This window comes from Xenopus laevis, chromosome 3S (genome assembly GCF_017654675.1).
Source record: "Xenopus laevis strain J_2021 chromosome 3S, Xenopus_laevis_v10.1, whole genome shotgun sequence".
Classification (NCBI taxonomy): domain Eukaryota; kingdom Metazoa; phylum Chordata; class Amphibia; order Anura; family Pipidae; genus Xenopus; species Xenopus laevis.
The window spans coordinates 113,432,984-113,446,479 of record NC_054376.1 but is presented as its reverse complement, the minus strand read 5'-3'; the positions used below and the strand labels follow the sequence as shown (position 1 = coordinate 113,446,479).

Genomic DNA, 13,496 nt, shown 5'->3' with positions numbered 1-13,496 from the left:
GCAGCGGCAGAGGGGCGCCAAACACATACCTCTTCTGCCGCCTACCCTTTTTCCAAGCCCTTTTCACTTCCCCAGCTTGCGAGTTTTAATCTGTGAACTGGGTCCCCACTCATAAGCGAATGCGTGGATGGTAGGTCAGGTGCACTTGTGTGAGTACAAGGTGGGGGCAGTGAGCTAGCCGGTTGGGTTTCCTAGGGCACCAGACTGGCCCACCACTGAATGGGGTCACTGAACACAGCAGCCAAAAATAGGTAATTCTCAGATGGTGTGATGTTGGTACATATGACCTGTTATCCAGAATGCTCGGGACCTGGGATTTTCTCGATAACCGAGCTTTACATAAATGTGGATCTTCATACCTTAAAGGGATTCTGTCATGATTTTTATGGTGTACTTTTTATTTCTTATTTACACTGTTTAAGCTGGCCATAGACTCAAAGATCCGCTCATTTGGCGACATCGCCAAACTAGCGGATCTTTCCCCGATATGCAACTAACGGCATGGCTATATCGGGGGGTAATTCGAACGTTCGCCGTATGGCCGAACGATCAAATTACGATATGCCAAGGGGCTCCGACGGGCCGGTCGGTTAAAAATCAAACCTTCCCGATCGATATAGTGGCCAGATATTGATCGGGAAGACCCGTCGGAAGCCCCCATACATGGGCAGATAAGCTGTCAAATTGGTCCAAAGACCGATATCGGCAGCTTTATCTGCCCCTGTATGGCCACCTTTACATTGCAAATAATTCACTCTACCATATAAAATGTCATTCCTGAACAAGCAGGATACTGAACAGTATCCCTTTAAGTCTACTAGAAAATTGTTTAAAAATTAAATAAACCCAATAGGCTTGTTGTGCCTCCAATAAGGATTAATTATATCTAAGTTGGGATCAAATACAAGGTACCGTTTTATTATTTCAGAGAAAAAGGAAAGAATTTTCAAAATATTGAATTATTGCATTAAAATGGACTGTACCGGAGACGGCCTTCCCGTAATTCAGAGCTTTCTGGATAATGGGTTTCAGGATAAAGCATTCCATACCTGCGCCTTAATTAGATCTCTGCAGATCCAAAGACCTAATAGATAAATAGTCTAATACCCTAATGTTAAGGTGCAAGTAATACCATGCACAGAGTTTGCACAAGCTTCAACTCATACATCAAATAATACAAATTCTGAACCTTCTGAGCAATTTATTTACTGCTTCTTGCCCACAATGTATATCTGTCTCTCGTGGTGCATGGGGGCATGTGAGTGGACAAAGCTGGCGTCAATAGGGGAGTAGTTACACTCAAGGAGAAGCAAACTGTCAGTATACCCTTGGATGGGCTTGTATCTACATTGCAGCGTTGGAATAATATTGAAATTGTACACAAGCGCTATTGTAAGAAGGGGGGGGCTTATTTATTTCGCTTTTTGTTTAGCAGTTCTACTCTTCGGAATTTCACCAGGTATGTGGTTGCTATGGTGTATGTTGCCATAGCAGCCAAGCAGCAGTTTAAAGTGGACCTGTCAACCAAACATAAAAACAGGAAATTGTTTATACATACCGTAATTTCTGTTTCCTGGTCACTTCCATGACAGCATTCACCAATGGGTTGATTCCCCCTGCTGGCCAGCGGACAGGACCTCCCACCAATAGTTCAAAGTTCTCCTTCCTCCCTTACCCTTTTGTCTTAGTATAAAGCTGTCCCCATACAGGGTGGGAAACTCCCCGGTGAATGCTGTCATGGAAGTGACCAGGAAACAGAAATTACGGTATGTATAAACAATTTCCTGTTTTCCCATAGTCACCCATGCCAGCATTCACCAATGGGAAATCCCCAAGCTTAAAATAGAGGGCGGGAAACAATATGCGTTTAAAAAAATGCAGAAAAAAAATTTAATCATCAGAAAAACTACAGATTGCAACACTTTTCTCCCAAATTTAGCTTCTTGAGAGGACAACACGTCCAATCTGTAATGCTTCACAAAAGTATTAAAGGACGACCATCTTGCTGATTTGCAGATGTTCTCTGGCGACCCCCTGGCTTGTGCCGCCCAGGAACTGGCCAATGCCCTGGTAGAGTGAGCCTTCAACCCTTTAGGAACACTCCTTCCTGCCACATTATACGCTTTTGCTATAGCTGCCACAATCCAGGAACTAATTGTTCTCTTTGTTGGCGCTTGTCCTTTCCTTGCTCCATGAGGAACTATGAATAATCGTTCAGATTTCCTCCACAGTTCTGTTCTTTCTAAATAAATTTTTATAGCTCTCACCAAATCTAGTGTGTGCCACACTGATTCTTGCGTAGACTGTGGATCTGGAAAGAAAGAAGGTAAGATAACTTCCAGATCCATATGGAATTTTGAAATTACTTTTGGCAGAAACCCGAAAGCAGGTTTTAACACCACTTTGTCTTCGAAAATTACTGTGTGTGGTTCAGATGCAGCCAAAGCTGATAACTCTCCTACTCTGCAAGCCGAAGTCACTGCCACTAAGAGTACCACTTTCAATGTCATGTTCCATAACGATGATTCCTCCAGTGGTTCGAATGGAGACTCAGTGAGAACCTTTAATACCAAGGGCAAATCCCATGGTGGTCGACAATCCCTTCTCATTGGTCTTACTCTCATCAAAGCATTGAAGAATCTCTTAACCAAAGGATCTTCTGCCCATGTTTTCCCAGTTAGGGCTGAAATTGCCGACACCTGACCTTTCAATGTATTATAATAGAATTTCTGTTCTCAGGATATGAGAAGAAATTACAACACAATTGTGGATGATGGAGACAAAGGATCTTTTTCTTTTCCCACAACAAATGCTACAAATTTCTCCCATACTTTGTAGTACTGTTGAGAAGTGCTATTTTTTCTTGACTTCAGCAACAAGTCTATGACTTCACCCTTTAGAGAGAGGCGTTCTAATCTCTCCCTCTCAACCGCCAGGCCATCAAAGACAGATGATTGTACTCCTGAAACTGCATGGAATCCTGTGACAGCCAGCCTGGAAATTTCTGAATTGCTATCGGCCTCCCTATGGCTAGCTTCTGGAGCAGAGGGAACCACGGCCTCCTGGGCCAGAAGGGTATTATCGCGATGGCCTCCGCCATGTCCAACTTTATTTTCTTCAATACCCTCCAAATTAAAGGAAATGGAGGAAAGACATAAATTAAATCTTCTGACCAACTCTGACTTAGGCCATCTACTGCCTCTGCGTCCCTGCAGGGGAACCTTGAGAAGAACGGAAGACATTTCCTGTTCTGTAGGGATGCCATCACATCTATGTCCGGTTGTCCCCAATTTCTTACAATTTCTTCGAAAATGTCTATGTGTAAACTCCACTCTCCCGGATCTATTACTGACCGGCTGAGGAAGTCCGCTTTCCAATTTTCTTTTCCTGGAAGGTGAATGGCGGTTAAACCTTCCAGCCACTCTTCTGCCCACTGAAACAGTGGCTTTACCTCTTCCAATAGCGTTGTACTCCTGGTGCCCCCTTGCTTCACAATATAAGCGACTGCCGTAGTATTGTCTGTCCTTATTTTCACTTGTTTGTCTTTCAGCAGGTGAGAGAAGGACAGAAGAGCCTTTTTTATTGCTCTTAATTCGAGAATATTTGAGGACACATTTCCTGCCCTCCAAGTGCCTTGTATAAATGTTTCGCCTATGTGGGCTCCCCACCCCACATTTGAAGCATCGGTGGTCACTACCACCCACTCTGGATCTTCCAGAGGCATTCCTCTTGACAGATTTTCCTGCTTGCACCACCAGGACAGAGTTTCTTTGACCTCTTGTGGTACCACCACTCTTTCTTGCAAATGTAAGTGAGGCTGCTTCACCTTCCTTAGAAGAAAAACCTGCAAGGGCCTTAAGTGCCACCTTGCCCACCTCACTATTTGAATTGTCGCCGCCATAGATCCTATTACCTTCAGGCAATGTTGCACGGAGACTGTCTTCTTCCTCTTGAATTCCATTATTAGCTCGCTCACCTTGCGCTGTCTGTCCAGAGGTAGGCTGACCGTGTTCTGATCCGTCTGGAAGAGGGCTCCCAAGTATTGAAGAGACTGAGTGGGAAGCAAGTTGCTCTTTTCTTGATTCACTACCCATCCATGGTTCAGTAAAAACTCTTTTACCTTGGTAGTATGAACTTTGGCCTCTGTTCTTGAACCTGCCACTACCAGAATATCGTCCAAATAATGGTACACTGATACTCCCCCTTTTCTTAATTTTGCAATGAGTGTCACTAGAACTTTTGTGAACACTCTTGGAGACTGTGCTAGGCCAAAGGTAGACATCTGAATTGCACATGCATGTTTTCTAATGCGAACCTTAGATATTTTCTGTGCACCTCTGCAAATGGTACATGAAAGTAAGCGTCTTTTAAATCTATACTCGTTAGCCAATCTCCCAGTGAGACGGCTTGCATGATGGATGTTAATGATTCCATCTTGAATTTCTTTGCTTGTAAAAATTTGTTTAGTTTTCTCATGTCCAAAACTGGTCTTAACGCTCCCGAAGCTTTCTTTACCAGGAACAGTTTTGAATAAAACCCTTTGCCTCTTTCCTGAGGAGGGACGGTTTCTATTGCCCCTGACTCGAAAAGTTGGTTCAAATAATCTTGAGCCAGCTTTCTGTCCAACTCTGTCGCCCTGACGACGGATTGTATGAAAAAATCTTTTCTGGGTATGGACTTGAACTCCAGTAGAAAACCTGACTGTACCACCTTCTGTACCCATACGTCCTGAATAGTCGTGGCCCAGACATGAGAGAATTCAGCTAGCCTGCCACCCACCATGATCTGGGCCTTGCCACCTTCATTGTTGATTTGAAGTGGAAGGGGTGGTTGAAAAAAAAAAACAGGTCTCTTTGATGTCCCTCTGGAACTTGGTCGACCTGCTCTCCAGGAAGACTGCCTGGAATACTCTCTTCCGGGCTCATACTGTCTAGAAAATTCCTTTATCCAAAGATAATTGTCCCAAGGCTTTTCTCAGTAAAAAAATTTTTCTTTATTTAAATTAGCATTAAAAATTCGGATACAAACTCACCCCACCAGGCCCACCTTACGCGTTTCGCACCTTCCGGCGCTTAGTCATAGGTGATACACCTATGACTGTCCCCTTGACAAAGGCCTTGGTGCCGAAACGTTGGAGTCATTCTCATTTTTCTGGTAGGTGTATCCGCTCCCTTGCTGTCTTCTTTTTTGCTGTATATAACTAATGGGTGGTTGATACTTACTTTTAAAACATTGTGAATATTATGCCATTTTGTAAGGCATTGTTTGTATTAAATGCTTTTTTGAACAAATAGTAAAAATTTACTCTCAAACCACCTTTTTTGCCAAGTTGTTTTTACTTTGAGTGTGCGAACATGTGGATGAATTAGTGCTGTTAGTTACCTTAAGTAGGGGTAACAATTGTTTCTGCACCTCCAATTAACCTTTGAACTTTTTCTGGTGTGCCCTCCATTCATTACTAATTTTGTTTAATTACTGAGGCCAAGGATTCTGCAAATAATTGATTTTCCTGTAATAAAGAGGTTCCAGGCTCCTGTTGTTTTTCTGCAGAGGCTGTTGATTTTTCTGGAGACTTGTCTTTTTTAGCGTCTGCGGCAGGAAGGCTGCGTAAAAAAAATGTTATTGTTATTGTTATTACCTGAGCCCCCTGACTTGCCATAGTCTCTCTCTCATCCACCTCACCTTTTCCCTTTGGGGTGAGAGGCCTTTCCCGTCATACCAGGTTCCATTGGTGAACTAATAAGAGAGCAAATAACGAAATCAGCTTATTCTTCTTGTATAAAAAACAAGGAATCTACAGCTGATCATTACACACACCATACCTGCACCGATGCCTTGAATGCTCAGGATCCTGAGAAGCAAATGGCACCCACAGGAAGTGCTTGCCGTTTAAATCATGGGGCAGCACTCTGTATAATAATAATACTATTTCCCTGTCTGCCCTGTGTTATAAAATAGGCTCACGCGGGTCAAAACGCCGCCTCAGGCATCAGGCAGTTCTTCCGGCCGCTTCTCGCGCTCCTTCACGAAGACGCTAATGCCCTCAACCAAGATGGCCGTCCGGCCACTTCCTCTACTGACGTCACATCCGCCGGCTTACCGCACCTCCGTGCAGGATTTTTCCCCAGCGTTTCTGGCACTCACCTAACCCGCCATCCGGGAGGATCCGCCAAGAGCCACCGTGTCGCTGCCATGCTGCCCAGAACTCCCTGACCCGCAACAAGGGAGGAGAGCCCTGATTCCGTAAGTTAGCCCCTGCTGACCCCTACAAGGGGAGCTTCTAGGCCTTTACAGCGCTTTTCCTCTTCCTCCTATTGGTATCTTGTTTTTAATCTAAAACAGTTCCTTCCCTGGCCCGGACAGGACAAAAAAGACAAGAGGGTAAGGGAGGAAGGAGAACTTTGAACTATTGGTGGGAGGTCCTGTCCGCTGGCCAGCAGGGGGAATTAACCCATTGGTGAATGCTGGCATGGGTGACTATGGGAAAAGCTGTATAATAAATGTCCTTTTCAAATTAAACATGAAATACGAATTTTTTTTTATTAAAACATTCATGGCTGTTGTAAACTCATTTAAAAATCTCAGCTATCAATCAAACATTGTCTGCCCCTCTTCTATGCCTTAGGCATAGAGGCGGGACAAGAAATTACTTTCACTTTCCATTCAGCACTTCCTAGATGTCACTGCTTTCCCCACATTCCCCCAGTTCTCTTCACCATTTAATTGTGTAGCGAGGGCATGGGGATGGCCATCAGGTCCCCCATTCTGGGGCACAAACAAGATTCTGAGATGATGCAAGGCTTGTCTTAATAACAGTGTCCACAAAATCGCTCCTGCCTGCTTATTATAACTATGAGTTCCCAGACTGATTGAAACAGTAATTAAAGCTCATTTTGCTTGACTAACATGATAAAATAGGAATCGGTATAATTTTTTTTGGGTGATGGGCCCCCTTTAAATTAGAGACAAAAATCTGAATAGGATAGGCACTCATTAGAATGAGGAGCATAAGAAGTAGCAATAACAATAGCAATGTAGCCACACAGAACAATTGTTTATGGCTCATTGATCCCTTTTTGGAAAATGTAAAGAGTCAGAAGTAAAATAGCAAATAGTTAAAAAAAATTATAACTAATCAAAAATAAAGACCCCTTTAAGCTAGCATGGCCCATGCTCCAAGTTACCCAGAAAACTCCAGGTCCTATGCTAGAGTCCTACAGCTGGTCGTGTACCCGCGAGTTACCCTCAAAAACCTGCGGTACCCTGCGGGTTGAAGTTTCGGGTATAGACACGGATCAGCGGGTTTGCGGGTTGGGCCGCTGGTCTTCTCAATAGCGATTTTTACTCCTTTTTTGCTGATCACGCCTACTTCTGATGATGTCATTTCCAGTTTACAATGACAGCACTTCCTGTTTTACGCCTTTTTTTTCTGATCACACCTACTTCCGATGATGGCACTTCCAGTTTACAATGACAGCACTTCCTGATACTTGATGGTCAGCGGGTCGCGAGTCCGGGTTGCGGATAAGGCACTTGCAGGTCGGGTAGCACATAAGAATGCAGGTTGCGGGACTGGGCTGCAGATTGCAGGTTGCGGGTTCCAAAAAATGGACCCGCGCAGGACTCTATCCTATGCATTAAAGAGAACAGACCTCATACTTGCATTTTAATCAAGCAGTATTTTCCACTAACAACCTTTCACCTTCTGAAAGTGTACAAAACCAAGGCCAATAACCAAGTCAAATACAGGCTTCTCTTTAGAAAACAAGAGAATGCTGTGATTTAATGGGTTCCTGTGGCACTTGTAGCAAACTGTATGCAGAAATGCCTCTATCAGCAATCAGCTCATTCTGCAAGAATAGAAGAGAACAGCTGCTTTACTAACCCCCCAAACTGTGCATAATACTGCTTTAATCACATGCTGTTCATATTCACGTTTGAGAAGCTCAATGTGTCATTATTTACAGTTTCACAGTGTCACTTAGATTGTGAGCTCTAAACATGTTCCTCTTTATCTTTGTTACTGTGTACATAGGATTTTTATATAGTTAAATGTGTTGCCCTTTCTATTTCCGTATTGTGAAAATGCACAGAGCTGCCTACGCAGTAGCGTTTTATAAAGAAAAATACATACATACATACCAAAAGCTTGAAAAATTCGAGTTTTATTTTTTTACTATAAAATCCGAATTGTTAGTGGAAAAAAACCTCAAATTTTTAGATATATAGTAGCACTTGTCTGCTGCAGTCTATAAGGCCTGTCTAAAGGGCCATGGTTGCTGGCATATAGCCCCCAGTTCACATATATTAGATACAAAAATATATATCACAAAAACTCTACAATTAAGTTAAAAAGTTAATCTTTATTTAACATAAAATTAAAAGAGTAGGTATACAGACCAATCGGTGTTCAGCCTTACGCGTTTCATACCCACTAGTACTTATTATGCCTATGAATAAGTACGAATTTTAATGGTCAAAACTGTCAAATTCGACTAGGGAGTTATTCAAATTAAATTCAAGTTTTTAAAAAAATTCAAATGTGATTTTCAAGATGTATCATACTCTGGCCCTTTAAGAATCTAAATTAGACTATTCGCCACCTAAAACCTGCCGAATTGCTGTTTAAGTTAATAGGAGAGGTACAGGGATCAATTTGGAGCTATTCGCAGCCATCCTGACGTTCGAGTTTTTTTTTTTGGAGAAAAAAAAAATCGAATCAAGTTTTTTAAATTCAAATCGAATTTGTTTCGAATGAGTCAAGTTTTTGGGTCGATTCATCTGAGTTTTAAATATTTGTTTTTAATCAATATATTTTGAAATTTATGGGAGTTTTTAAAAACTCACATGAATTCGAAATTCGACCCTTGATAAATGTGTAGCCTTAAAGAGCATTTGTTATTTAGATGGGGTCAGTGACTGGAAAGAAGTTAGAAGAAGGCAAATAAATCAAAAAACTAAAAAAAGATGAACACCAATTGAAAAGTTGCTTAGAATTAGCCATTCCATACCATACTAGGGGGCAAATTTACTAAAGGGAGAAGTGACTAATGCTGGCTAAAATTCGCCAGCGTGACGTAATTTCAGAACTTCGCCGATTTACTGTACTAATAGGTCTAAATTCGCTAGCGAAGGAGATACTCTAACGCCAGGCGAATTTTCGATCTGGCGAATGGACGTAACTACACAAATTCACTAAGATGCGGATTTTACTGAACGTTACCTCTTGCGCCAGACTTGCCTTCGCCACCTCAGACCAGGCGAATTGCAATAGAGTAGATAGGAATTCCTCAAAAAAAAATTGAACATTTTTCTATGTCCCAAAAAACGCTAGTGTCTTACTTTTTACAGGGTGATAGGTTGAAAAAGATAGTAATTTTTTTTTGGGTTCCCTCATTCCCCCCTTCATTTCCTAACATATGGCACATAAACTATACACTGGGCTCATGTGTAGGGCAATATAACAACTTTATTTTAATTTATTAAGGTTCCCTGGGCTTGTGTAATGTAATTTAGTTACTACAACATATACGTCCAGTCAACTTTAACTTCACGCCATATGCTAATTAGTCATCGGTAGCGTAACTTCGAACTGCTTATCGTATTATTGATAGCTCAACTTCGCAAGCGTTCGGAACCCTGGATGCAACTTCGGATTTTAGTGAATTAGCGTTGTCCTGGCAAATCTACGCCTGGTGAAGTGTTGTGATGTCAGCAAAGCTGTCGCTGGTGCAATTTTGGAGGTAAGTAAATTTGCCCCTAGATGTTAACTTCAAGGTGAACCTCCCCTTTAAAATTTAGCGGTGAGCATGACTTTCTCAGGAAGGGATTAGGCTACACACAGTTGAATTGTGTGTTCAGAGAGTAAGTGGTGGCTGAGTACTGCTTCATGTCAACCGACATAGTAAGTTAGGTTGAAAAAAGACACAAGTCCATCAAGTTCAACCTTTGAACTCTATTTTAACCTGCCTAACTGCCAGTTGAGCTAGAGGAAGGAAGTTTAAAGTTTAATGTTCGTATCTCTAGTGTTTCAGTCTGGCAGCTCGGTGATCCAGGAGCATCTGAACTGTTACAATTTGCTACATTTAGTTGCTACATTTAGTTGATCCATTTCTCAGCAGCATCTGTGGAATATAAGCAACTATTGTATCAATTCTAACAGCTGCCTGTAATGAAACTTAGGGATTCAGTTCAGCAGGGACGAAGATAAGAAATGTATTAACTAAATGTATCAAGTGCGAGAAGATGAGCCTTGCGAGGGGACATGATTACACTTTACAAGTACATTTGAGGACATTATAGACAAATAGCAGGGGACCTTTTTACCCATAAAGTGGATCACCGTACCAGAGGCCACCCCTTTAGACTAGAAGAACTTTCATTTGAAGCAACGTAGGGGGTTCTTCACATGTGATGTTGTGATGCTGATTCAGTTAATGCCTTTAAGAATGGCTTGGATGATTTTTTGGACAGACATAATATCAAAGGCTATTGTGATACTAAACTCTATAGTTAGTATAGATATGGGTATATAGAATTTGTGTGAAAGTAGGGAGGGGTGTGTGTATGGATGCTGGGTTTTCATTTGGAGGGGTTGAACTTGATGGACTTTGTCTTTTTTCAACCCAATTTAACTATGTAACTTGTGTTAACTCCAGTGCCTAGGGGAGCAGGGAGAGGGGACTATGGAGGGTAGGGGTTTTTTTAATTAAAAAGGGGGTTTAGTTCTCCTTTACCACAGCATGTCAGGAAACAAGGCTGGCTTCTGCTATATTCTTTCAAGAGACAGAACCAGCAGTGCAGCATTGTGCAGTCCAATAGCAAGCACATTTGAAACCACTGGAAATACTTAATGAATGTCTGCTGTGATCTATTTGGATTTTGCCAAAGCGTTTGATACTGTGCCCCACAAACGACTGCTTTCTAAACTAAGGTCTGTTGGGCTTAATGAAGTCGTTTGCACGTGGATAGGAAACTGGCTACAGGATCGGGTACAGAGGGTGGTTGTTAATGGGACATTCTCTACTTGGAGTAAGGTTCTTAGTGGGGTCCCCCCGGGCTCAGTATTGGGTCCACTTTTATTTAATTTGTTCATTAATGACTTAGGGGAGGGTATTGTAAGTAATGTATCAGTGTTTGCAGATGACACAAAATTATCCAGCCCAATTAATTCCATTCAGGATGCGGCACTTGCAACAGGATCTTGACAAACTGGCAATCTGGGCAGCTAAGTGGCAAATGAGATTCAATGTTGATAAATGTAAAGTCATGCACCTGTGATGTAAAAATATCCACTTATACCCTTAATGGGACTGCACTAGGCAAATCCATTATGGAAAAGGACCTTGGAGTCCTTGTAGATGATAAACTTGGCTGTAGCAAGCAATGCCAGTCAGCAGCATCAAGGGCAAATAAGGTCTTGAGCTGTATTAAAAGGGGCATAGAGTCACGGGAGGAGGGGGTCATTCTTCCACTGTATAGTGCACTTGTAAGGCCCCATCTAGAATATGCCGTACAGTTTTGGTCTTCATCACTCAAACAGGACATTATTGTATTAGAGAGGGTACAGAGAAGGGCAACTAAGCTTGTGAAAGGTATTGAAAATCTTAGCTATGAGGAATGACTGGCCAAATTGGGGATGTTCCCACTGGAGAAGAGGAGCTTAAGGGGAGATATGATAACTATGTATAAATATATAAGGGGATCATATAATAATCTCTCTAATGCTTTATTTACCAGTAGGTCTTTCCAGCTGACACAAGGTCACCCATTCCGATTAGAAGAAAAGAGGTTCCACCTAAATATTCCGAAGGGGTTTTTTTTAGAGTGAGAGCTGTGAAGATGTGGAATTCTCTCCCTGAATCAGTTGTACAGGCTGATACATTAGATAGCTTTAAGAAGGGGTTGGATTGTGTTTAGCAAGTGAGGGAATACAGGGATATGGAAGATAGCTCATAGTACAAGTTGATCCAGGGACTAGTCCCATTGCCATTTTGGAGTCAGGAAGGAATTCCCCCCCTCTGAGGCAAATTGGAGAGGCTTCAGATGGGTTTTTTGCCTTCCTCTGGATCAACTGGCAGTTAGGCAGATTAAAAAAAAAGGGTTGAACTTGATGGACGCGTGTCTTTTTTCAACCTTACTTACTATGTCACTATGTTACTGGAAATCAGCTTAGCATTGCATTTCATTTCATATACCTTCAACATAAGTTGCAATTGAGCAACTGGTGAGCGGGCGATGGCCATACCTGTCTCTGGGATCTATCCAGCTGGTAGTCTTGCTGGCGTGGTCAATGTAATAGACTTTACCGTCCACATCGTGCGCTTCTTCCCAGCCATCTGGCAGAGGGAGCTCCTTCCTTATCATCTCCACAAATGGTACAGTCCCCCATAAAGCTGCCCAAGGGTGGGGTGGTTCTAAATCCGTGGATAGGGAGGTGTAAATGTAGGAGACGGGCCAATGGGTTGAAAGGCTAAAGTCCAGACGCTGAGTAGAGGCATGTAAGAAACACACCTGAGCCAAAGCAATGAGGGAGCATCATAAGTACCGGCATCGACTGAAGTTTCCCCAATCAGCAGAGACAATCCCAGTGATGATCAGGGACACGTCTATTCCGTCAAATACCCAGGGGGGATCCCCCCACTCCCAGGCAGCCCGAGACCAACTCTGCTCACGTGGGTCCCCCCCTACATGTACCGACTCCCCAGCAGTTCAGGGCTCCACACACAAACCAGCTGACAATGTTTTCCCAAACGCTCCGCCTTCCTCCACGAGCAGCCACAACATGATCCTTTACTGAGGTGCAGCGGGTCACTATGTGCTGCACCACTTCCGGCTGGCCCGAGCTTATTCCAACCTGTTATCCAATTCGGGGGTCTTCGCTCCTGACTCGTGTTCTTCCTTGTCGGCTTTCGGGCTCCGATCTTTCTGAAACTACAGTAATAACGTCATCCAGGTGATTACTGTATTCCAGGTAATAGACGAGCACTGGAGAGAGAATGCCAGGCAGGGCTGGGAGCACGTGACTGATAGCTTGCGCGATGCAGAGCTCACATACTTTAGTTCATCTGTATGGAGATCTCCTAGTTCCCCCTTACAAATCAGCGTATCGCTAAGAAATCCCTGTCACGATCACACCTGCCCCGCTGCAGCTAACATTGTTCCGAGCTTCTCTTACTTTGTCCTGACAGGTCCCCGCCTGCTTCCATTCATTCTCCTGCCATCTGCTCCTACTTTGTGCTGACAAGTCCTACTTTCCCCTTTCACCCGCCTCCCTGTGATGTCATGAATCTACCTTCCTCCATCATTCTTATGGGCTACAGCAGGGTTGCCAGGTCTTTTTTTCAAAATCAGCTACAAATAGGGTTGTAACCTTTTCTGGAAAAAAATACTGGCCTTCCTATATATTTATCTATATTTCCTATTAATAACATTGGGATCAACCATCATTTTTACAGGCTAGGCCGGTAAAATGCCAGCCAGGTGGCAACCCTAAC

General features: G+C 42.9%; 1 protein-coding gene across 1 annotated transcript in view; it reads right to left on the bottom strand.

Moving 5' to 3' along the window:
• Positions 1 to 13,254, bottom strand: part of wwc1.S (WW and C2 domain containing 1 S homeolog) — a 115,922-nt gene extending 102,668 nt beyond the window's left edge. Inside the window, exon 1 of the mRNA XM_018256202.2 lies at positions 12,248 to 13,254. Within this exon, the coding sequence (XP_018111691.1) occupies positions 12,248 to 12,366 (119 nt within the window). The 5' untranslated portion in view covers positions 12,367 to 13,254. The remainder of the gene's footprint in view (positions 1 to 12,247) is intronic.
• Positions 13,255 to 13,496: the final 242 nt, after the last annotated feature.